Raw genomic sequence first — 25,500 nt, 5'->3', positions numbered from 1 at the left:
CTCACACCCCCTTTTTTGAACTAGCTTCTAATTGAACTCAAACTGACTGGTGAGATAACGGGACTCACCTATTTCACGAGGGGGATCCCTTCAAATTAAGGAGTCTCCTACACATACACTAGGGTCCTGATGAAAGCCTATATGACCCTTTGGGGCATGACATAAGGCTGAAACATGTCGACCTACTCTTTGGACACATAACTAGTTTAGTGCAATAGACCCTAATTAGTCTATTCTGTGCACGTCAAGATTTTTTTAACCTAACTCGAATCCAGTTTCATTAAAATTTAACAGAACTGGACCCTTCGAGTCTTTTAAATCCTTTTTTTCACTCACCATATAGCACTTCACAATACACCTAACACGGTTCTCTGATCACAACTGAAAAAACCAGAGGAATTAACCTCCGGGTGGAGGAAGCACTCATTAACCCGATGATGATGCTGTCACGTTGTCAAACAAGTAGCGGATAATCGAACATACCGCTAGAATTCCACCTGTGAATTAACACGTTATTGGGGGTTTCTTAAGAGTACCTTGTACTACTGCTAATAACCCTGGTTCTTTCAGGACCTGTGATCCACTCTCTATTGATATTTAAACTCTTAAGACAAAGAAGCTGAGTGGGTCATACCCCTTCTTTCTCCCTCCCCTTGATTTATTGACTACTCTATGTTTACCCACACAACCCCTTCCATCTGATTCTGTCCCAATGTTTCACACCCTCTCCGGAGTCTCGCCCTGCTGTATGAAGATATCTGCTGCTCTGCCCCAAGCCAAATGGGCTGGCATGACTCCCCCTTCTGTAAGTGAATTCAAGAGGTTTCCTTCGGTACCTCAGCAGTTTGCCCACGGAAGCACTCACATGCTTCCAGAGAGCCGACAAATCTTGGAAGGGTGCAACTTGTGGGTACAAACACCTACGGGGTATTTTCAGTTTTCCCCTCTACGCAAGATATTGGACACTGCTACATTCTTTGGTCCCTCCATCTGGAGATGGTCAGATGAGGGCATTAGTTCACCCTCGATGCCCCTGTCTTCTGGTGGTGTACAGGCGAGGGCATTAGATCACCCTTGATGCAGATTCTTCTCTGGAGATGTTGAGATGAGGGCATTGCTTCATCATAGCTCCCCGTGTCTTCTGGAGATGGTCAGATGAGGGCATTAGTTCTCCCATGATGCCCCTCTCTTCTGACACTGTCCAGGAGAGGGCACTAGATCACCCTTCTCTCCTCTCTCTTCTGGAGGGGTTAAGATGAGGGCATGAGTTCACCCTCGATGCCCCTCTATTCTGCAGGTGTTCAAGCAAGGGCATTAGTTCACCTTTGATGCCCCTCTTTACTGGAGATGGCCAGATGAGGGCATTAGCTCGCCATTGATGCCCCTCTCTTCTGGCGGTGTCCAGGCGAGGGCATTAGTTCACACTTGATGTCACTCTCTTCTGGAGGTGTTAAGATGAGGCCATTAGTTCATCCTCGGTGCCCATTCCACTCTGGAGATGTTGAGATGAGGGCATTAGTTTATCATAGCTCCCCCTGTCTTCTGCAGGTGTTGAGATGAGGGCATTGGTTCGTCACAGGTCCTCCTGTCTTCTGCAGGTGTTGAGATGTGGGCATTGGTTCATCACAGGTCCTCCTGTCTTCTGCAGGTGTTGAGATGGGGGCATTGGTTCATCAGAGGCCCCCCTATCTTCTGGAGGTGTTGAGATGAGGGGATTGGTGCATCATAGGCCCCCCCTGTCTTCTGGAGGTGTTGAGATGAGGGCATTGGTTCATCATAGCGCCCCAGTCTTCTGGAGGTTTTGAGATGAGGGCATTGGTTCATCACAGGTCCTCCTGTCTTCTGCAGGTGTTGAGATGGGGGCATTGGTTCATCAGAGGCCCCCCTATCATCTGGAGGTGTTGAGATGAGGGGATTGGTGCATCATAGGCCCCCCCTGTCTTCTGGAGGTGTTGAGATGAGGGCATTGGTTTATCATAGCGCCCCCTGTCTTCTGGAGGGTTTGAGTTGAGGCATTAGTTCATCATAGCTCCCCCTGTCTTCTGGAGGTGTTGAGATGGAGCATTAGTTTAATATAGCTCCCCCTGTCTTCTGCAGTTGCGATGAGGGCATTGGTTCATCATAGCTCCCCCTGTCTTCTGGAGGTGTTGAGATGAGGGCATTGATTCACCACAGGTCCTCCGGTCTTCTGCAGGTGTTGAGATGAGGGCATTGGTTCATCACAGGTCCTCCTGTCTTCTGGAGATGTTGAGATGAGGGCATTAGTTTATCGTAGATCCCCCTGTCTTATGCAGGTGTTGAGATGAGGGCATTGGTTAGTCACAGGTCCTCCTGTCCTCTGCAGGTGTTGAGATGGGGCCATTGGTTCATCAGAGGTCCCCCCTATCTTCTGGAGGTGTTGAGATGAGGGCATTGGTGCATCATAGGCCCCCCCTGTCTTCTGGAGGTTTTAAGATGAGGGCATTGGTTCATCATAGTGCCCCCCGTCTTCTGGAGGTTTTGAGATGAGGGCATTGGTTCATCATAGCGCCCCCTGTCTTCTGGAGGTTTTGAGATGAGGGCATTTGTTCATCATAGCTCCCCCTGTCTTCTGGAGGTGTTGAGATAAGGGCATTAGTTTAATATAGCTCCCCCTGTCTTCTGCAGTTAATGCGATGAGGGCATTGGTTCATCATAGCTCCCCCTGTCTTCTGGAGGTGTTGAGATGAGGGCATTGGTTCATCACAGGTCCTCCTGTCTTCTGCAGGTGTTGAGATGAGGGCATTGGTCCATCATAGGCACCCCTGTCTTCTGGAGGTGTTGAGATGAGGGCATTGGTTCGTCATAGACCCCCCTGACTTCTGGAGGTGTTGAGATGAGGGCATTGGCTTGTCATAGCGCCCCCTGTCTTCTGGAGGTTTTGAGATGAGGGCATTGGTTCATCATAGCGCCCCCTGTCTTCTGGAGGTTTTGAGATGAGGGCATTAGTTCATCATAGCTCCCCCTGTCTTCTTGAGGTGTTGAGATGAGGGCATTGGTTCATCATAGCTCCCCCTGTCTTCAGGAGGTTTTGAGATGAGGGCATTGGTTAATCACAGGTCCTCCTGTCTTCTGCAGGTGTTGAGATGAGGGCATTGGTTCATCATAGCTCCCCCTGTCTTCTGGAGGTTTTGAGATGAGGGCATTGGTTCATCATAGGCCCCCTGTCTTCTGAATGTGTTGAGATGAGGGCATTGGTTCATCATAGCTCCCCCTGTCTTCTGGAGGTTTTGAGATGAGGGCATTGGTTCATCATAGGCTCCCCTGTCTTCTGAATGTGTTGAGATGAAGGCATTGGTTCATCACAGGTCCTCCTGTCTTCTGCAGGTGTTGAGATGAGGGCATTGGTTCATCACAGGTCCTCCTGTCTTCTGCAGGTGTTGAGATGAGGGCATTGGTCCATCATAGGCCCCCCTGTCTTCTGGAGGTGTTGAGATGAGGGCATTGGTTCGTCATAGACCCCCCTGTCTTCTGGAGGAGTTGAGATGAGGGCATTGGTTCGTCATAGCGCCCCCTGTCTTCTGGAGGTTTTGAGATGAGGGCATTGGTTCATCATAGCGCCCCCTGTCTTCTGGAGGTTTTGAGATGAGGGCATTAGTTCATCATAGCTCCCCCTGTCTTCTTGAGGTGTTGAGATGAGGGCATTGGTTCATCATAGCTCCCCCTGTCTTCAGGAGGTTTTGAGATGAGGGCATTGGTTAATCACAGGTCCTCCTGTCTTCTGCAGGTGTTGAGATGAGGGCATTGGTTCATCATAGCTCCCCCTGTCTTCTGGAGGTTTTGAGATGAGGGCATTGGTTCATCATAGGCCCCTGTCTTCTGAATGTGTTGAGATGAGGGCATTGGTTCATCATAGCTCCCCCTGTCTTCTGGAGGTGTTGAGATGAGGGCATTGGTTCATCATAGCTCCCCCTGTCTTCTGCAGGTGTTGAGATGAGGGCATTAGTTCATCACAGGTCCTCGTGTCTTCTGCAGGTGTTGAGATGAGGGCATTGGTTCATCATAGCTCCCCCTGTCTTCTGGAGGTTTTGAGATGAGGGCATTGGTTCATCATAGCGCCCCCTGTCTTCTGGAGGTGTTGAGATGAGTGCCTTAGTTCATCACAGGTCCTCCTGTCTTCTGCAGGTGTTGAGATGAGGGCATTGGTTCATCACAGGTCCTCGTGTCTTCTGCAGGTGTTGAGATGAGGGCATTGGTTCATCATAGCTCCCCCTGTCTTCTGGAGGTTTTGAGATGAGGGCATTGGTTCATCATAGCACCCCCTGTCTTCTGGAGGTTTTGAGATGAGGGCATTAGTTTATCATAGCTCTCCTGTCTTCTTGAGGTTTTGAGATGAGGGCATTAGTTTATCATAGCTCCCCCTGTCTTCTGGAGGTTTTGAGATGAGGGCCTTGGTTCATCACAGGTCCTCCGGTCTTCTGCAGGTGTTGAGATGAGGGCATTAGTTTATCATAGCTCCCCCTGTCTTCTGGAGATTTTGAGATGAGGGCATTGGTTCATCACAGGTCCTCCTGTCTTCTGCAGGTGTTGAGATGAGGGCATTGGTCCATCATAGGCCCCCCTGTCTTCTGGAGGTGTTGAGATGAGGGCATTGGTTCGTCATAGACTCCCCTGTCTTCTGGAGGTGTTGAGATGAGGGCATTGGTTCGTCATAGCGCCCCCTGTCTTCTGGAGGTTTTGAGATGAGGGCATTGGTTAATCACAGGTCCTCCTGTCTTCTGCAGGTGTTGAGATGAGGGCATTGGTTCACCATAGCTCCCCCTGTCTTCTGGAGGTTTTGAGATGAAGGCATTGGTTCATCATAGGCTCCCCTGTCTTCTGAATGTGTTGAGATGAAGGCATTGGTTCATCACAGGTCCTCCTGTCTTCTGCAGGTGTTGAGATGAGGGCATTGGTTCATCACAGGTCCTCCTGTCTTCTGCAGGTGTTGAGATGAGGGCATTGGTCCATCATAGGCCCCCCTGTCTTCTGGAGGTGTTGAGATGAGGGCATTGGTTCGTCATAGCGCCCCCTGTCTTCTGGAGGTTTTGAGATGAGGGCATTGGTTCATCATAGCGCCCCCTGTCTTCTGGAGGTTTTGAGATGAGGGTATTAGTTCATCATAGCTCCCCCTGTCTTCTTGAGGTGTCGAGATGAGGGCATTATTTTATCATAGCTCCCCCTGTCTTCTTGAGGTGTCGAGATGAGGGCATTAGTTTATCATAGCTCCCCCTGTCTTCTGGAGGTTTTGAGATGAGGGCCTTGGTTCATCACAGGTCCTCGTGTCTTCTGCAGGTGTTGAGATGAGGGCATTGGTTCATCATAGGCTCCCCTGTCTTCTGGTGGTGTTGAGATGAGGGCATTGGTTCATCATAGCGCCCCCTGTCTTCTTGCGGTGTATACAGAGATTCTAGTTTTTCCAATCGGTTTCTAGAGTTAGTGACCGGTCCCCATGGAAATGTCCATGAGATGCTGCCAGGACAGTCACAGCTGGTGCTCTGGGGGATTTCTCAGAGATCTCCAGGGACTGAGCACAAGACCTTCAGCATAAGGAGCTAGGGTAAGCACTGTGCCAGAATGGAATGTTTTAGATGTGCTGGTGCTTGCAGGAGCTCTCCATACCATGAAGCTGTTTGTATTTGAAGCGTTACTGATGTCTTCAGAGATCTTTGTCATTGCACCATCAGTCCCAGAGACCTGCTTCCACTGCAGCCAAGACTTCAGTGAATACTGAGTCCACAGGTGAGGAGTCCCTTCCATGCAGGATTCTCGCCACCCAGGCTGTGTGCGTTTGAGAAGCAAGAGTCAGCTCTTTGGTGGATTGACAAGAAAAAGAGTGATTTATTTTACACCATTTTCTTTATACCAGTTTCTAGAACCATCTAGAATAGTTTCAGATGAGGCAGGACTTTTGAACCCTAATTAGCTGTGCTATTTGTAACAGGACACAGAAAGAAACAATTATTACAAGGTCTACTTAACCCGCAGCTGCAAGCCTGTGTCCTTCCGCTCACAAAGAAACACAAGGTCACAACAGAGGGTAACACAAGGTCACAGCAAAGGATAACGCAAGGTCAAAGCCGAGGGTGATGCAAGGTCACAGCCGAGGGTGATGCAAGGTCACAGCCGAGGGTGACGCAAGGTCACAGCCGAGGGTGACTCAAGGTCAAAGATGAGAGTGACACAAGGTCACAGCCCGTGACACAAGGTCACAGCTGAGGGTGACAACAGGCCACAGTCGAGGGTGACACCAGGTCACAGCCTAGGGTAAAACCAGGTCACAGCCGAGAGTGTCGCAGTGGAGGGTGACACCAGGCACAACTGAGGGTGGCACATGGTCACAGGCATGGGTAAAATCAGGACACAGCCGATGACAAGGTCACAGACGAGGGTAACACCAGGTCACAGCTCAGGGTGACCCAAGGTCACAGCCAAGGGTAACACAAGGTCAGAGCAGAGGGTGACACAAGGTCACAGCCAAAGGTGACACAAGGTCACAGCCGAGGGAGACACCAGGTCACAGCCGAGGGAGACACCAGGTCACAGCCGAGGGAGACACCAGGTCACAGCCGAGGGTAACACCAGGTCACAGCCGAGGGTAACACCAGGTCACAGCCGAGGGTAACACCAGGTCACAGCCAAGGGTAACACCAGGTCACAGCCGAGGGTAACACCAGGTCACAGCCGAGGGTAACACCAGGTCGCAGCCGAGGGTAACACCAGGTCGCAGCCGAGGGTAACACCAGGTCGCAGCCGAGGGTAACACCAGGTCGCAGCCGAGGGTAACACCAGGTCGCAGCCGAGGGTAACACCAGGTCGCAGCAGAAGGCATCACCAGGTCACAGCCAAGGGTGACACAAGGTCACAGCCAAGGGTGACACAAGGTCACAGCCGAGGGTGTCACCAGGTTACTGCGGAGGGTGAAAATGGTCTCAGCCAAGGGTAACACCAGGTCAAAGCCAGGGGTAACACTAGGTCACAGCCAGGGGCGACACCAGGTCACAGCTGTGGGTAACACAAGGTCACAGTCAGTGACACCAGGTCACAGCTGAGGGTGACACAAGGTCACAGCCGAAGTGTGCCACCGGGTCACAGCCGAGGGTGACACCAGGTCACAGCTGAGGGTGACACCCGGTCACAGCAGAGGGTGACACCAGTTGACATCCGATGGTCACACAATGTGACATCTGAGGGTGACTCCAGTTCACAGGCGGGGGTGACACCAGGTCAGAGCGGAGGGTGACACCAGGTCAGAGCGGAGGGTGACACCAGGTCAGAGCGGAGGGTGACACCAGGTCAGAGCGGAGGGTGACACCAGGTCAGAGCGGAGGGTGACACCAGGTCAGAGCGGAGGGTGACACCAGGTCAGAGCGGAGGGTGACACCAGGTCAGAGCCGAGGGTGACACCAGGTCAGAGCCGAGGGTGACACCAGGTCAGAGCCGAGGGTGACACCAGGTCAGAGCCGAGGGTGACACCAGGTCAGAGCCGAGGGTGACACCAGGTCAGAGCCGAGGGTGACACCAGGTCAGAGCCGAGGGTGACACCAGGTCAGAGCCGAGGGTGACACCAGGTCACAGCCGAGGGTGACACCAGGTCACAGCTGAGGGTGACAATGTCACAGATGAGGACGACACAAGGTCATAGATGAGAGAGACAATGTCACAGCAGAGGGTGACACCAGGTCACAGCCGAGGGTGACACCAGGTCACAGCCGAGGGTGACACCAGGTCACAGCACAGGGTGAAGCCAGGACACAGCCGAGGGTGAAATCAGGTCACAGCACAGGGTGAAGCCAGGACATAGCCAAGGGTGACAAAGTCACAGCCGAGGGTGAGAAGGTCACAGCCGAGGGTGACACCAGGTCACAGTCAAGGGTGACACCAGGTCACAGTCAAGGGTGACACCAGGTCACAGCCGAGGGTGACAGCAGCTCACAGCCAAGAGTGACACCAGCTCACAGGTGAGGGTGACACCAGGTCACAGCCGTGGGTAACATCAGGTCACAGCCGTGGGTAACACCGGGTCACAGCCGAGGGTAACACCAGGTCACAGCCGAGGGTGACACCAGGTCATAGCCTAGAATGAAACAAGGTCACAGCCAAAGGTGACAAGGTCACGGCAGAGGGTAACACCAGGTCACATATGAGGGTGACATAAGGAAACCATCGAGCATGACACAAGATCAAAGCCGAGGGTGACACCAGGTCACAGTCAAGGGTGATGCCACGTCACAGTCAAGGGTGATGCCACGTCACAGCCGAGGGTGACACAAGGACTCAGTTGAGGGTAACACAAGGTCACAGCCGAGGGTAACACAAGGTCACAGCAGAGGGTGACACCAGGTCAGAGCAGAGGGTGACACAAGGTCACAGCCAAATGTGACACAAGGTCACGACCAAGGGTGACACAAGGTCGCGGCCAAGGGTGATGCCAGGTCACAACCAAGGGTGACGCCAGGTCACGGCCAAGGGTGACGCCAGGTCACAACCAAGGGTGATGCCAGGTCGCGGCCGAGGGTAACACAAGGTCACAGTTGAGGGTGATACCAGGTCACAGCCGAGGGTGTCACCACGTCACAGCCGAGGGTAACATAATGTCACAGACAAGAGTGATGCCGTGTCACAGCTGAGGAGGCACCGGGTAACAGCCGAGGGCTACAAGGTCACAGCCGAGGGGGACGCTAGGTTACAGCCGTGGGTAAAACCAGGTCACAGCTGGTGACACCAGGTCACAGCTGAGGGTGACACCAGGTCAAAGCTGAGGGTGACACAAGGTTACCAACGAGGGTGACACCAGGTCACAGCCGAGGGTGACACAAGGCCACAGCCGAGGGAGACACAATGACACAGCCGAGGCTGACAAGGTCGCAGAGGAGGGTAACCATGTCACAGCCGAGGGTAACACAAGGTCACAGCAGAGGGTAACACAAGGTCACAGATGAGGGCAACACTAGGTCACAGATGAGGGCAACACCAAGTCACAGATGAGGGCAACACCAGGTCACAGATGAGGGCAACACCAGGTCACAGATGAGGGCAACACCAGGTCACAGTGGAGGGTGACACAAGGTCACAGACGAGGGTGACACAAGGTCACAGCCGACGGTGACACAAGGTCACAGCCGACGGTGACACAAGGTCACCGCCGAGAGTGCCCAGGGTGACAAGGTCACAGCCCAGGGTGACAAGGTCACAGCCGAGAGTGCCACCAGGTCACAGCCGAGAGTGCCACCAGGACACAGCCAAGAGTGCCACCAGGTCACAGCTTAGGGTGACAAGGTCACAGCGAGGGTAACAAGGTGAAACCAAGGGTGACACCAGGTGACAACCAATGGTGACACCAGGTCACAGCTGAGGGTAAAACCAGGTCACTGCCGAGGGTGTCGCAGTGGAGGGTGACACCAGGCACAGCCGAGAGTGACACAAGGTCACAGGCATGGATAACACCAGGACACAGCCGATGACGCAAGGTCACAGCCGAGGGGTAACACCAGGTCACAGCTCCAGGTGACCCAAGGTCACAGCCGAGGGTAACAAAAGGTCGCAGCCGAGGGTAACACCAGGTCACAGCCGAGGGTGACACCAGGTCAGAACAGAGGGTGACACAAGGTCACAGCCAAGGGTAACACTAGGTCACAGCCAGGGATGACACTAGGTCACAGCCAAGGGTGACAAGTCACAGCTGAGGGTGTCACCAGGTCACAACCGAGGATGACACAAGGTTACATCCGGTGTCACCAGATCACAGCCATGGGTAATACCAGGTCACAGCTGAGGTTGACACCAGGTGACAGCTGAGGGTGACACAAGGTCACTGCTGAGGGTGAAAAAGGTCACAGCCAAGAATAACACCAGGTCACAGCCAGGGATGACACCAGGTCACACTTGAGGGTGACACAAGCTCACAACCGAGGGTAAACCCAGGTCACAGCCTAGAGTGACACCAGGTCACAGCCGTGGGCAAAACAAGGTCACAGCCGGTGACACCAGGTCACGGCTGAGGGTGCCACAAGGTCACAGCTGGTGACACCAGGTCACAGCTGAGAGTGACACAAGGTGACAGCCGAGGGTGATACAATGTGACAGCCAAGGGTGACAATGCCACAGCTGAGGGTGACACAATGCCACAGCCGAGGGTGATACAAAGTGACATTCGAGAGTGACTCCAGTTCACAGCCGGGCGTGACACCAGGTCACAGCCGAGGGTAACACCAGGTCACAGCCGAAGGTGTCACCACGTCACTGCTGAGGGTGAAAAAGGTCACAGCCAAGGGTAACACTAAGTCACAGCCAGGGATGACACCAGGTTACAGCCAGGGATGACACCAGGTCACAGCCAAGGGTGACAAGTCTCAGCTGAGGGTGTCACCAGGTCACAACCGAGGATGACACAAGGTGACAGCTGAGGGTGACACAAGGTCACAGCTGAGGGTGAAAAAGGTCTCAGCTAAGGGTAACACCAGGTCACAGCCAGGGATGACATCGAGGGAGATGCCTAGTCACAGTCAAGGGCGACGCCAGGTCACAGTCAAGTGTGACCCAGGAAAGAGTGATACCAGGTCATAGCAGAGGGTGTCACAGCTGAGTGTGACACCAGGTCACAGCCGAGGGTAACACCAGGTCACAGCCTGGGGTAACACCAGCTCACAGCCGAGGGTAAACCCAGATCACAGCCGAGAGGGACACCAGGTCACAGCCGTGGGTAAAACAAGGTCACATCCGGTGACACCAAGTCACGGCTGAGGGCGACACCAGGTCACAGCTGGTGACACCAGGTCAGAGCTGAGGGTGACACAAGGTGACAGCCAAGGGTGACACAATGTGACAACCAAGGGTGACTCAAGGTGACATTCGAGGGTGACTCAAGGTGACATTCGTGGGTGACTCCAGTTCACAGCCTGGGGTAACACCAGGTCACAGCCTGGGGTAACACCAGCTCACAGCCGAGGGTAAACCCAGATCACAGCCGTGGGTAAAACAAGGTCACATCCGGTGACACCAGGTCACGGCTGAGGGCGACACCAGGTCACAGCTGGTGACGCTAGGTCACAGCCGAGGGTGACACCATGTCACAGCAGTGGGTAAGATCAGGTCACAGCCGAGGGTGCCACCAGGTCACGGCTGAGGGCGACACCAGGTCACGGCTGAGGGTGACACAAGGTGACAGCTGAGGGTGACACAAGGTGACAGCTGAGGGTGACACAAGGTGACAGCCAAGGGTGACACGGTAGCAGCCGAGGGTGACACTGGGTCACAGCCGAGGGTGACACAATGTGACATCCGAGGGTGACTCAAGGTGACATTCGCGGGTGACTCAAGGTGACATTCGCGGGTGACTCCAGTTCACAGGCGAGGGTGCCACCAGGTCACAGGCGAGGGTGCCACCAGGTCACAGGCGAGGGTGCCACCAGGTCACAGCGGATGGTGAAACCAGGTCACAGCGGATGGTGAAACCAGGTCACAGCGGATGGTGAAACCAGGTCACAGCGGATGGTGAAACCAGGTCACAGCGGATGGTGAAACCAGGTCACAGCGGATGGTGAAACCAGGTCACAGCGGATGGTGAAACCAGGTCACAGCGGAGGGTGAAACCAGGTCACAGCGGAGGGTGAAACCAGGTCACAGCGGAGGGTGAAACCAGGTCACAGCGGAGGGTGAAACCAGGTCACAGCGGAGGGTGAAACCAGGTCACAGCAGAGGGTGAAACCAGGTCACAGCAGAGGGTGGCAGCAGCTTACAGGCAAGGGTGACACCAACTCACAGCTCAGGGTGACACCAGGTCAAAGCCGTGGGTGACAAGGTCACTGTCAAGGGCGACACCAGGTCACAGCTGAGAGTGAAGCCAGGTCACAGCCGAAGGTGACACAAGGTCACAGTTGAGGGTGACACCATCTCACAGCCAAGGCTGACACCAGGCGACAGCTGAGGGTGACACTAGGTAACAGCTGAGGGTGACACCAAGTCACAGCCAAGGGTAACACTGAGTCACAGCCGAGGGTGAAACAAGGTCACAGCTGAGGGTGACAATGTCACAGCCAAGGGTGACATAATGTCACAGCAGAGGGTGACTGTCAGGTCATAGCTGACAGTGACGCCAGGTCACAGCCAAGGGTGACAATGTCATAGACGAGAGTGACACAAGGTCAGACGAGGGAGACACAATGTCACAGCCGAGGGTGACACTATGTCACAGCCGAGGGTGACACAAGGTGACAACCAAGGGTAACACAAAGTGACAGCCGAGAGTGACACAATGTCACAGCTGAGGGTGACACAATGTCACTGCCAAAGGTGACACAAGGTCACAGATGAGGGTGACACCAGGTCACAGCAGAGGGTGAAACCAGGTCACAGCAGAGGGTGAAACCAGGTCACAGCAGAGGGTGAAGCCAGGACACAGCAGAGGGTGAAGCCAGGACACAGCAGAGGGTGAAGCCAGGACACAGCAGAGGGTAAAGCCAGGACACAGCAGAGGGTAACACCAGGTCACAGTCGATGGAACACCAGGTCACAGCTGAGGGTTTGCACCAGGTCACAGCCGAGGGTTTGCACCAGGTCACAGCCGAGGGTTTGCACCAGGTCATAGCCGAGGGTTTGCACCAGGTCACAGCCGAGTGTTTGCACCGGATGTATGACGTAACAACGCGAGTCATTACAACGCGTGCAGTTACATCGCGGTCGTTACAACGGTTGCGATGTTACTACGCTATGCCATTACAAAGCAAGTCTTTACATCGACTTGCGCTAGATGGCGTGCTAACATTAGAAAAGCGTAATTTACTATTCCAACTCCAGTCCACTTAACAGTTGGGAAGGTGTTGGGATAGTAAACTGCACTATTTGTAATGTTAGCACGCCATCTAGCGCAAGTCGATGTAAAGACTTGCGTTGTAATGGCATCGCGTGGTTACATGCGTTCGTTGTAACGACCGCGATGTAACAGCATCGCGTTGTACTGAATGCGATGTAAACGATGTTTCCCGTTTGCACCAGGTCATAGCCTAGAATGAAACAAGGTCACGGTGGAGGGTGACACCAGGTCACATATGAGGGTGACACAAGGAAACCACCGAGCGTGACACAAGATCAAAGCCGAGGGTAACACAAGGTCACAGCCGAGGGTGACACCAGGTCAGAGCAGAGGGTGACAAAAGGTCTCAGCCGAGGGTAACAATGCCACAGACAAGGGTGATGCCGTGTCACAGCTGAGGTAACAGCCAAGGGCTACAAGGTCACAGCCGAGGTTGACACCAGGTCACAGTCAAGGGTGACGCCCGGTCGCAACCGAGGGTGACACAAGGTCAAAGCTGAGGGTTAAAGAAGGTCACAGTTGAGGGTGACAACAGGTCACAGCCGAGGGTGTCACCACGTCACAGCTGAGGGTAACAACGTCACCGACAAGGGTGATGCCGTGTTACAGCTGAGGGGGCACCAGGTAACAGCCAAGGGCTACAAGGTCACAGCCGAGGGGGACGCTAGGTCGCAGCTGTGGGTAAAACGAGGTCACAGCTGGTGACAGCAGGTCACAGCTTAGGGTGACACCAGGTCAAAACTGAGGGTGACACAAGGTTACGAACGAGGGTGACACAAGGTTACGAACAAGGGTGACACAAGGTTACGAACAAGGGTGACACCAGGTCACAGCCGAGGGTGCCACAATGTCACAGCCATGGGTAAAACCAACTCACAGTTGAGGGTGACACCAGGTGACAGCTGAGGGTGACACCAGGGCACGGACGAGGGGGACACAAGGTGACAGCCAATAGTGACACCAGGTCACAGGTTAGGGTGACACCAGCTCACAGCCTAGGGTGACACAAGGCCACAGCCGAGGGAGACACAAGGTCACAGCTGAGGGTAACACAATTTCACAGCCGAGGGTAACACAAGGTCACAGTTGAGGGTAACACAAGGTCACAGTTGAGGGTAACACAAGGTCACAGCCGAGGGTGACACCAGCTCACAGCCGAGGGTGACACCAGCTCACAGCCGAGGGTGACAAAAGGTCAAAGCTGAGGGTGACACAAGGTCAAAGCTGAGGGTGACACAAGGTCAAAACCAAGGGTGACACAAGGTCACAGCTTAGGGCGTCACAATGTCACAGCCGAGGGTGTCACAATGTCACAGCTGAGGGTGACACCAGGTCACAGTCGAGGGTGACACCAGGTCGCAGTCGAGGGTGACACCAGGTCGCAGATGAGGGTGACACAAGGTCACTGCTGAGGGTGACACAAGGTCACTGCTGAGGGTGACACAAGGTCACTGCTGAGGGTGATGCCAGGTCATAGCCGAGGGTGATGCCAGGTCATAGCCGACTGCGATGCCAGGTCACAGCCAAGGGTGACACCATGTAACAGACGAGGGTGAAACCAGGTCATAGATGAGGGTGATGCCAGGTCATAGCCAACAGTGACGCCAGGTCACAGCTGATGGTGGCACCATACAGCCGCCGAGGGTGACACAAGGTCACAGCCGAGGGTGACCATCATAGCAGAGAGTAACACAAGGTCACAGCTGAGGGTGACACCAGGTTGCAGTCGAGGGTGACACCAGGTTGCAGTCGATGGTGACACCAGGTCACAGCTGAGGGTGACACCAGGTCACAAACAAGGGTGACACAAGGTCACAGCCGAGGGTGGCACAAGTCACAGCTGAGGGTTAGGGTGACACAAGGTCACAGCCGAGGCTAACACAAGGCCACAACTGAGGGTGACACCAGGTCACAGTTGAGGGGGACACAAGGTCACAGACAAGGGTGACACCAGGTCACAGCCAGTGACACAAGGTCACAGCCACAGGGAAGTACTACAGCGGCCAATTGGATTAATATCGAGTGTGTGTTTTTTGTTAAGTGTTGGTTTGTCTAGTATTTGTCTTCCTTCTTTTTTTCAGGGCACTTCTCTGACACCGATAGGATGACAATTAAGTCTAGAAACACTGTGTAAATTCACCTTTACAGGTCACGATCTCCACATCAGGAGTACCTCCACCTAATACCCCGTTTTGTACTTTTGTGTTCTTTTTTTCAGATTAACATTGAAGGTATTCACCTTGTTCCAGGCCAATTACCATCGTAGGCACATTTGGCATTGTTTTACACAATACTATTTATGTAGTGACGGTATTACACTGTCGCATGTGAGTAGGGTAGGGATCTGTGGACCCGTCCTGAAGAAGAAGCTTTAGGCTTCGAAACATGATGACGCACACAGGAGGTTATGTACATTAAATACACATAAACCTCCACCACACTATTTTTAACAATACCAGCACGGAGGTATATTAAAATTCTTTGTAGCTCTCACTTGCCAGGTATTTTTTAAACACTCACCATTCACTCCTGACCCTACCACTCACCACCCTCACACACCACACATAGTGACTATATCAGTGCTCCCGCGTACCCGCTGGTTAGTAGCACGCCGCGTTCCGTAGAGGGACGCGAAGACCCCTATGATGGAGCATGACACCAAGGGCCCTTTTGGTGTGTGAGGGGTATTTAAAGAACACTACGTGCTTCCCACCAATGTAGGAAACATCCATTTCCAGGCCTTTTTTAGGTCTCGCCTAGCTATTGCGTTTACGCAATCGCTATGCGAGACTCTAGTAAGAGGGGCATTTCAAAGTGCTCCCAAATGTGGATTGCATGGCGAGCATGTGCACAATCAATGGCATCGTGCCGCCATGCAATCAGTTTGGGGAAGCGCTTCAGCCCACTGCCGCCCTCGGCATCATACTTCAAAGGGTCCGCTCCCCCACCTGGAATGCGCTCCCCCGCCCCCACCAAGCGCGTGCTTCACGCTCCGCCGTGTCTCGCAGTGACAAATTTGCTTTCACTTTTGCGCGGCGGGCACTTGCTCGCGTCCGGACCACTTTAGAAGCCGGGCTTGACTTGTTTTCTTCATAATACACATTTGTTCTCTACCTGGCTCCCCTCCTTTTCCTAGGCCTCTGTCTCTCTTACGAACCCATTCCCTTTTGCTTATGTCGAATAGTTTCTTACCTGTCGGTGTAGTTTTGCAGCTTGAAGATCTTTCTGGATTCACTATGCTGTGCATTATTCCGCGATCTGGTGGTTGGGTCCGGATTCGTAGTCTTTTCTTTGTTTTTTTTTTGTTTTTTTTGTAGCCCAGGTGGGCGGCGACGAACCACCATTTGGTGCACCTCTCGTGACGTCGTCGTGCTTCCTGCGGAAGTCCCACCTTTGGGGCGCCATCTTCGGGTTCTTTTTTCCCTCTTTTCTTTTTTTTTTTTTTTTTTTTAAAACCCTAGGCGATTGATTATTCCTTCATGTCCATTTTTCTGTACGTTTTCATTCCTTCTGATCTTTTCCATTTTACCCCCTCTTCCTCCAGCCTCATCTTCCTGGCGGAGACGGGCGGGTTTGCTAGTGAATCCAGAAAGATCTTCAAGCTGCAAAACTACACCGACAGGTAAGAAACTATTCGTTTTGCAGCGTGAATCTTTCTGGATTCACTATGCTGTGCATAGACTTTGTAGCGGTTTTCCTAAATTTGTGGCGGCTGGGTGGTAGATGAGCATTGGTCGTTGAAAATGTGTTGAAGCACCTCCTGTCCAACCTGTGCTTCCTTGTTCATCTGAATGTCCACGCAGTAGTGTTTCGTGAACGTGTGCACAGATGCCCAAGTTGCCGCCAGACATATGTCCTGGATGGGCGTGTTCGCCAGGAAGGCAACGGTGGCCCCCTTCTTCCTTGTGGAGTGAGCCTGAGGCCCCTCCGCTAGCTCCTGTCCAGCCTGTTTGTGGCAGAATTGAATAGTGAGGGCAATCCATCTTGCGATGGTGCCCTTAGTCACTGGTCTACCCATGAAGCTAGTAGCAAAGGACACAAACAGCTGCTTTGATTTCCTGAGTTCCTTGGTTCTCTCAATGTAGTGCATCATTGCTCTCCTAGCGTCGAGGGTGTGCAGCGCCTTTTCTGCGTTTGTTGTCGGGTTTTGGAAGAAACTTGGTATCTGAATACTCTGATTCATGTGGAACGCCGACACCACCTTGGGCATGAAGTGTGGGTCTGTCCTCAGGACTACCCTGTCCTTGTGAATCTGAATGTAGGGTTCCTGTAGTGTTACTGCTTGAAGTTCGCTCACCCTGCGTAGTGAGGTTATGGCCACTAGAAAGGCAGTTTTCATCGTCAACATTTGCAGTGTGGCCTTGTGAATGGGTTCAAACGGTGCCTTCATGAGCTCCGTCAAAACCACGTTCAGATTCCATGCTGGCGGCGGCAACCTTTTCCGAGGGGCCATTCTTTTGGCTCCTTCCATGAATCTCTTCACCACCTGCGAAGTGAAGAAACTTCCATCTTTCTCACCTCTGGTGTATGCAACGATCGCCGCCAGGTGTACCCTTAGGGAGCTCGAGCAGAGGTTACTCTTTAGAAGGTGTGTGAGGTACCTCAGTACTGTTGAGTCTCTTGTCATTCTGTTTTGCAGGCCCTTCTTCCTGCACCACACAGTAAATCTCTGCTATTTTGCGCTGTAGCATTTTCGTGTAGTTGGTTTCCTTGCCTCCCGTAGCACCCGCATAGTGCTAGGAGACAATCTAAGGTGCGCGAACTCTAGGTCTTCAGGAGCCATGCCGCCAGGTTGAGGGTCTCTGGGTGCAGGATCTCTCCATTTTGCATGGAGAGCAGGTCCCTTCTCCTCTCGAACCTGTATGGATTGCCTTGTGCCATTTCTTGGATTTGTGAGAACCATGTCTGCCTTGCCCACTGCGGAGCCACTAGGATCAGAGTCATGTTGCTGGTTCTGCACTTGTCGAGCACTCTGTGCAACAGGGGTATCGGTGGAAAGGCGTAGGCAAATGTCCTCGACCAGCTTATCCATAGGGCATTTCCCTGGGATTGCTGATCTGGTTGCCTGGACGCGAAGCTTTGGCATTTTGAATTTTGGCGTGTTGCAAATAGGTCTATCGTGGGAGTTCCCCATCAACGGAAAAGCTTCTCCGTTTCCTGGCCATTGAGCTCCCACTCGTGCGATGCAGAGGTCTGCCTGCTTAGCCAGTCTGCCTCCACATTGTCCTTCCCCGGTAGGTGAATTGCCAGTAGATCTATCCTGAGAGGTATGGCCCATCTCCAAATCTCCTGTGCCAGAGAGGAAAGAGGGAACGACTGTGTCCCCCCCCTGCTTGTTGATGTAGAACCTTGCCGTGGTGTTGTCTGTTTGAACCAACACCCTCTGGTTGTACAGGTGCCTCTGGAATGCCTTCAGGGCTAGCAGGATAGTTTTCAACTCGAGGTAATTGATATGGCGAACCGCATCTGCTGGAGCCCACAGACCCCTCACTCTGAGGTTGTCCATGTGCGCTCCCCATCCCTTTTGCGATGCGTCCGTGGTAATGGTCATTGTTGGGTTTGGTGGTGTCAGGCTTCTCCCTGCTGTCATGTTGTCTCTGTTCCACCAAGTCATCTCCTCCTGCACTGCGTGCGTAACAACCACTAGATCCTCCCAACTTCCGTTCGCTTGTGACCATTGCTGTTGTAGCCATTCTTGGAATTGTCTCATGTGCAGGCGTACATTCGGCACCAGCTGGATACACGACGCCATCATCCCCATCATCTTGCTCACTGACCTCACTGTCAGAGCTCGCCCCTTCCGGAAGAGCCGCGTCTCCTTCAGTAGGGCATCTGTCCTCCTGTCGCTGGGCACCACTGTGCTGTTCAGGGAGTTGATTTTTGCTCCCAGGAAAATCTTCACCCGTTCCGGTTCCAGCGATAACTTCCCCCAGTGAATCGAGAACCCCAGGTTCGTCAGAGTGTCTGTTACGCGTTTTGCGTGTCTCTCGCACTTCTCGCGTGAGTCTGCCTTGACCAGCCAGTCGTCTAAGTAGGGGTAGACATGGATCCCCTGCCTTCGTAGGTGGGCCGCGACCGCCGACAGGCATTTTGTAAACACCCTTGGCGCCGATTTTAATCCGAAGGCCAGGGTTGTGAACTGGTAGTGTTCCTGGTCGATGTTGAACCTTAGAAGGCCCTTGTGTCTTCTGTTTATTGGGATGTGCAGGTAGGCATCCTTGAGGTCCACGGTGACCATTAAGTCCCCGTCTCTTATTTGGGGCAGTACCTCCTGCAGCATAGTCATTTTGAACTTCTGCGTTCTGATGAACTTGTTTAGGTAACGCAGGTCCAGGATGGGTCTGAGGTTTCCGTCTACTTTCGGGACCACGAAGTAGTTTGAGTACACCCCTTTGTTGCGTTCTCTGAACGGCACTGCCTCTATGGCTCTTTTTTCTAGAAGTTTCCGTGTTTCCTCTCTGAGAAGGGCCAGTTCTTGATCCGATCTCTGCCTTCCTCTTGGTCTTCTGTTTGGAGGTCTTTTCTCCAAATCTACGCAGTATCCGTACTGCATGACGTTCAGTATCCACTGGTCTGTGGTTATACGCCGCCACTCCTGAAGGTAGAACCTCAGTCTTCCGCCTACTGGTGTTGTATGCTCGTAGGCCTTTGATTCTTCTCTCCCCCCTGATGTTACCCTTGGGGGCATGTCGAGGGTAGGCGTCCTCTTGCGTGCTGAGTCACTTTGATGAGGGCTGGTCACCCCCTCTCCTCCTCTGGCCACGTCCGTTCCCTCTCCCGCGAAAGGACTGGCCCCGAGGTTGGTACTGCCAGTTTTGCTTCTGTTGGCCTTGTTGTCCGTGACTATCACCCTGCTGACCCTGCTGGAACGTCTGGTGCAACGCCCCTTGCTGGCTTCCTCCCCGACCATAGGGTCTCCTCGAGGGATTGCCTCGCCTCATTCCCCTCAGCTGAAGGGCCCCCATGGACCTCGCCGTTTCGTTTTCTTTTTTCAGCTGGGTGAGTTTCTCGTCTACTGTTGCTCCGAACAGTGTCTCTCCGTTCAAGGGGGTGCTAAGGATGTTGTTCTGCACCTCCGGTTTGAATCCCGAGATTCTTAGCCATGCATGTCTCCTCTCGGTGACCCCTATGGCCATTAGTCTTGCCGAAGTCTCTGCTCCGTCCAAAGCAGTCTTTATACAAGAGTTGGCGACGTTTTTACCTTCGTCCACCAGGTGCGAGGCTCTCTGGCGGTACTCTTCGGGGAGGTGCTTTACTAGCTCCCCCATCTCGTCCCAGTGTTGGTACTGGTGCCTATTGAGAAGTGCATTTGAATTCGCCATGCGCCAGTGCATTGCGGCGTTCCTCTCGACTTTTCTTCCTGTGAGGTCTATCCTCCTGCTTTCTTTATCAGGTGGTGGGCCCGAAGTTGCTGGTACGTTGGCCCTTCTCCTCGCCGTGGAAGCTATGATGGAGTCGGCGGTGACGCTACCTTTGATGTAAGGGGGGTCCAGGGAAGAGTGCTTATACTTCTTCTCAGTCCTGGGCGTGATCGAACGGCAGGTCGCTGGTTCCTTGAAGGCTTCTCTCCCCTGATTCATCACACTTTGTAGCATGGGGAGGAATTGGCTCCTCGTCTGGATGGGGAGCAGGGCCTCGAGGAGGAAATCGGCTTTCGGCCTCTCTTCGTCGAGTTTGACGCCGAAGGCTGTCGCTGCGCTCCTGACCACCATATTGTACACCCCGATGTCGTCGGGTGGCGAAGGCCTCGAAGGGTACGTGTCCACGGACTCCTCCGGGTTTTCAGTGTCGAGATCCTGCCATTCGATGTCGTGGCTGGTAGATGGCGCCGAGCTGTAGAACGACTGCTGGTCTTCTTCCTCGGCTTCACCATCATAATAGGTCTCGTCTTCCTCTTCGAGATCTCTCGTCAGCCCCTCGGTGTCGAATTCGTCCTCGACCTCGACAACGTCCGTCGGTGGAGCCGTTGGAATCTTGAATTCCTTCATCTTGGCGTCGAACTCCTTCTTCCTTTGAAGGATGTTCTCCATTTCGGCCTCGAGCCGCCTCTTCTTTTTCTCCATCTCGGAGATACTTTCGGCATCGACCGCGGGTCTTTTCGACGGAACTTGCGTCGACGTCGACCGTTCTTTCTGCGTCTATCGTCCAGTTTCTTGGGTTGTCTTCGACGACCCTTGCCTTTCGGCGTCTTTCGGCACCAGGGAGTCCTTTCCGAAGGATACGCTCGGCCTCTTGTCCATGGTTCCCCCTTTGGTCGTCGAAGTTTTCGGCGCCGGGGCTCCCTTCGTGGACTTTGACTCTGATTTTCTCGAGTCACCCTCGTGTTTGAGGTATTTTCTGTTTTGAGCTCGACGATTCTCTTACCTCGTCTTCTTTTTTCTTGTCGGTCTCTACGACCGTGAAATTTTCGGCTGCCTCGGCGACGTTGTCCTCATCGTCCGTGGAGAGGCCCAGATCGTAGAGCGACGGGGCCTTACCCTTGCCATCCATGCTGGCGTTGGCTCTTCTCTGCCGATCTCTCACCCGGAGCATCTTCGGCGCGAAGGCTGAGCAGGCGTTGCCGTCCTTACTCTGGTGTTCGACCGGTAGGCAGAGGTTGCAGACCGGATGCTGGTCCTTCTGCGCGAACTTGTGGTGGCAGTTTGGGCAGAACTTGAATGGCGTCTTGTCCATTGCGCTCAGGGCCTCTGAGTGCGCATTCTCCAAGGTCGCTGAAGAAAAAGGCGCAAAACCTCCTTTCTTCGCGCTCCTGATGAAATCTCTTCCTTTCCTGTGATATCTTCGTAGTATTTATCGACGAAACTCGCTTTTCTTTCTTCTTCCTTCGATTGTAATTCTGGAGCTTCCCGATGACGATCCAGACCCAACGGCGGAAAAAAGAATCTGAAGATGGCGCCCCAAAGGTGGGACTTCCGCAGGAAGCACGACGACGTCACCAGAGGTGCACCAAATGGTGGTTCGTCGCCGCCCACCTGGGCTACAAAAAAAAAAAAAAAACTAACAAAGAAAAGACTACGAATCTGGACCCAACCACAAGATTGCGGAATAATGCACAGCATAGTGAATCCAGAAAGATTCACGCTGCAAAACTGTATTTACTGCTCTCTCTCTCTTCGCATAAGTCTGTATTTACTGCTCTGTCTCTCTTCGCTTATGTCTGAATTTACTGCTTTTTGTCTCTCCCGCACTCCCCATTCTATCCTGCTCGCTCTCACGAGCCTTCCATCATTTCCTATCTCTAATCTGTGGTCCCCGTCTACCTCGCGTCCTCTCCCCTCTTTGTGCCCGCTCCGTCGCCACCTCTTCCATCATTGTACCTCGCTGTCCCTGTCTTTCTCGCGCCCCCTCCCTTCCAGATCTCGGTGTCGCTGTGTCTCCTTCCCTGTCAGGCCTCTTCTTTCCTCCCGGTGTCTGACATTTGAGGGTCGCTAATGAGCGCCTCCGCAGTCCGGCTCTCACTGATCCCTCGGAGGCTGCCGGGGGTATGGGATTCTTTCCCTGCAAATAATTAATTTAGCTACGTGTTGCGTAAGAGCCTAAAAGGCTTTCTGCTGCTACCGTGCTGCTCGGCGGCCATTAATATTATATCAGGGCCGGTGCTGTTGCTGTAGTGCAGTTTCATTAAAAATGTGATCTGTAGCTTTAAACATGCAGCTTTCCATGCAGAATTATGGCAAGTAATTCTTGGTCTGCAAACTCGTAATTGCGTACAGAGATTCCCGTCGGTACCGGAAATTCAGAACGCCTGGAACGGCTGCATATAGTTCCTCAATACTTTGTCCATTTCTATTAGTTGTGTTTCATCAGCTTTTAAGAGTAGCGTTCGGGCCACTCCTTCCCCCCCCCCTCTTATCTAGTCTCCTTCTAGGCCACTTTTTCCATTTTGCTTGGACATTTGATCCTCGTCTTTTGGCTGCCTCTTTCTCTTCTTAATAATTATACTATAATATAATACTTGGATTTGTATAGCGTCGCTAATAACCCGTGAGGGTCTGTAGGCGCTGTCCGTAGGCAGGGGGAAGTGATTTGCCCAGAATCACAGGATGTTGAGCACAACTCAGTGCCCAAGTCGGCTGCACTGGCCGTTAAGCCACACCATCCCCCTTCTGAACGTAGCATTTGGACCACTTCTTTGTCATTGACTGGTCATTTAAAACAGCCCTGTCAAAAAGTATAAACTTAGACCCCCAGCACATTGCTCAGTAGGATTTTATGTAGGATAATTTTGGAAAAGTGAAACCAAAAGGTGCATGTTAACTGCTCAATTTTTCAATTGTATTTGCCACTTTTACTGACTTCTCCGAAAGGGATTCAAATAAAGATTCCAGTACATTAGTGTTTACCACAGTACCGCGAAGCACTATTTCTACACAGCTTCTAATCATGCATGCCATGTGCCTTGTGAGAAAAAGGACCTATTTGTTGGTACAGTTATGAGAGGTTTTCTTTTAATGCTTCCATTCAAAAGTCTTTGAAGCTCTTCTAAAAAGCATTGAAAATGCAACAGGTCTCGCATTTACGCGAGGAAGCTATTGGCATTGTAAATGACAATGCCTTTTATTTTATGTTTTAAAAACCAAAACATAAATAAAAGGCATTGTCATTTACAATGCCAATAGCTCAAACTCCCGTAAATGCGAGACCTATTGCATTGCAAATGCTTGTTCTATTTTTTCGCCTATCTTATATGGGTGGATTCTATTTGTTTATTAACTATAGATGGGGAGATTGAATCTTTGTGGGCCCTTCCCTCTCCACTCCCTCCTTTGATAGGTATGGACTCTAGAATAGCCCCGAGTGATGCTCCAATGAAAGGAGGAACACGAGCGGAGCACAGCACGAGCCTCCAATCACTGCCATGCTTTCTATATTCATCACTCTCCTCCTGGCCCACCCCCTCTCTCCCAGTTCGGATTCTTTCCCACCTGCTCTCTTCTCTCCACTCTGCCTTATTTCCTTGGCTCTTGATTCTCTTCCAGTCTCCTCTTTACTTGACCCCTCGTTCTCGTGATTTGGTTTCAGTCTCATCTCTGCTTTCCCCCTTTCCCAACTATGATTCCGTTCCACCATTCTTTCCTCTCTAATTTATGCTCCAACCCCCTCTCTCCTTTCTTCGTGTCTCACTCCTGACTTTGTCCCAGCCCCTTCCTCCTCATCCCTTAGAATCTACTTGCAATCCTCGACCTATCTGCCTGTTCCTTTCCACTCTGTCCCCATGTTATTCTGAGTTCACCCCATTATTCTCAGGACTTGTGAGCAGTAGAGGCGGGATGGGGCTGAAACTACACCAATGTTTAAACGCTGGAGGTCTCCACAAAGGCAGGAGGGGTGCCAGGACTCCATGCAGCATGGCATTCAAGTGGAATGTATCGGACAGGTGGACCAGTCAGCAGGGAGACCCGCTCCTTATCTTGCACAATGACGTGCACACTCCTTACCTCGCACTATAACATGCAGCTAAACACCTCACACAATGACGTGCACGCTCCTTACCTCGCACTATAACATGCAGCTAAATACCTCACACAATGATGTGCATGCTCCTTACCTCGTGCATGCTTCTTGCCTTGCACAATGAATTGCACGCTCCTTACCTTGCACAATGACGTGCACGCTCCTTACCTCATGCATGCTCCTTACCTTGCACAATGGCATGCACGCTCATTACCTCGCACTATAACATGCAGCTAAACACCTCACACAATGACGTGCATGCTCATTACCTTGCACTATAACATGCAGCTAAATACTTCACACAATGATGTGCACACTCCTTACCTCGTGCACACTCCTTACCTCGTGCATGCTTCTTACCTTGCACAATGAATTGCACGCTCCTTACCTTGCACAATGATGTGCATGCTCCTTACCTTGCACAATGGCATGCACGCTCCTTACCTTGCACAATGACGCAAACGCTCCTTACCTCGCACTATAACATGCACGCTAAATACCTCACACAATGATGTGCACGCTCCAACATTGCACAATGACGTGCACGTTCCTTACCTCGCACAATGATGTGCATGCTACTTACCTTGCACAATGATGTGCATGCACCTTACCTTGCACAATGCCATGCACGCTCCTTACCCTGCACAATGATGTGCACACTCCTTACCTCGTGCAATGACATTCACAATCCTTACCTCGCACAATGAAGTGCACGCGTCTTACCTTGCACAATGACGTGCACACTCTGTTCCTTGTGCAGTCCAGGGACCTCAGGGACAGTAGCCTCGCACGTGTAGGCCCCCATCGAGTGATAAGTTACTCGCTTTAGACGCAGAACTCCAGAGTCCGAAACAGGTTCCTTACCCTGCAAACACAAAAGACATACACAATAATATCTACAGTGAAAGATGGCAGCAGCGAGGAGGGAAAAGGAACTAGGCACTGCCTTTGGCTACAAGGCACTGCCTTTGGCTACAAGGCACTGCCTTTGGCTACAAGGCACTGCCTTTGGCTACAAGGTACTGGATTTGGCTACAAGGTACTGGCTTTGGCTACAAGGTACTGGCTTTGGCTACAAGGTACTGGCTTTGGCCAAAAGGCACTGGCTTTGGCCAAAAGGCACTGGCTTTGGCTACAGGGCACTGGCTTTGGCTACAGGGCACTGGCTTTGGCTACAGGGCACTGGCTTTGGCTACAGGGCACTGGCTTTGGCTACAAGGCACTGGCTTTGGCTACAA

The 25,500-nt window shown here is 52.5% G+C and overlaps 1 protein-coding gene across 3 annotated transcripts in view; it reads right to left on the bottom strand.

The window, feature by feature from the left end:
* BCAM (basal cell adhesion molecule (Lutheran blood group)) overlaps positions 1–25,500 on the bottom strand; it is a 444,431-nt gene that overhangs the window by 63,484 nt on the left and 355,447 nt on the right. For all 3 annotated transcript variants that reach the window (XM_085615482.1, XM_085615483.1, XM_085615484.1), the window contains exon 10: positions 24,986–25,127. In XM_085615482.1, the coding sequence (XP_085471608.1) occupies positions 24,986–25,127 (142 nt within the window). The remainder of the gene's footprint in view (positions 1–24,985; positions 25,128–25,500) is intronic.

This window comes from Triturus cristatus, chromosome 7 (genome assembly GCF_964204655.1).
Source record: "Triturus cristatus chromosome 7, aTriCri1.1, whole genome shotgun sequence".
Classification (NCBI taxonomy): domain Eukaryota; kingdom Metazoa; phylum Chordata; class Amphibia; order Caudata; family Salamandridae; genus Triturus; species Triturus cristatus.
The sequence above is the reverse complement of the archived record's forward strand: the minus strand, read 5'-3'. Positions and strand labels throughout refer to the sequence as shown.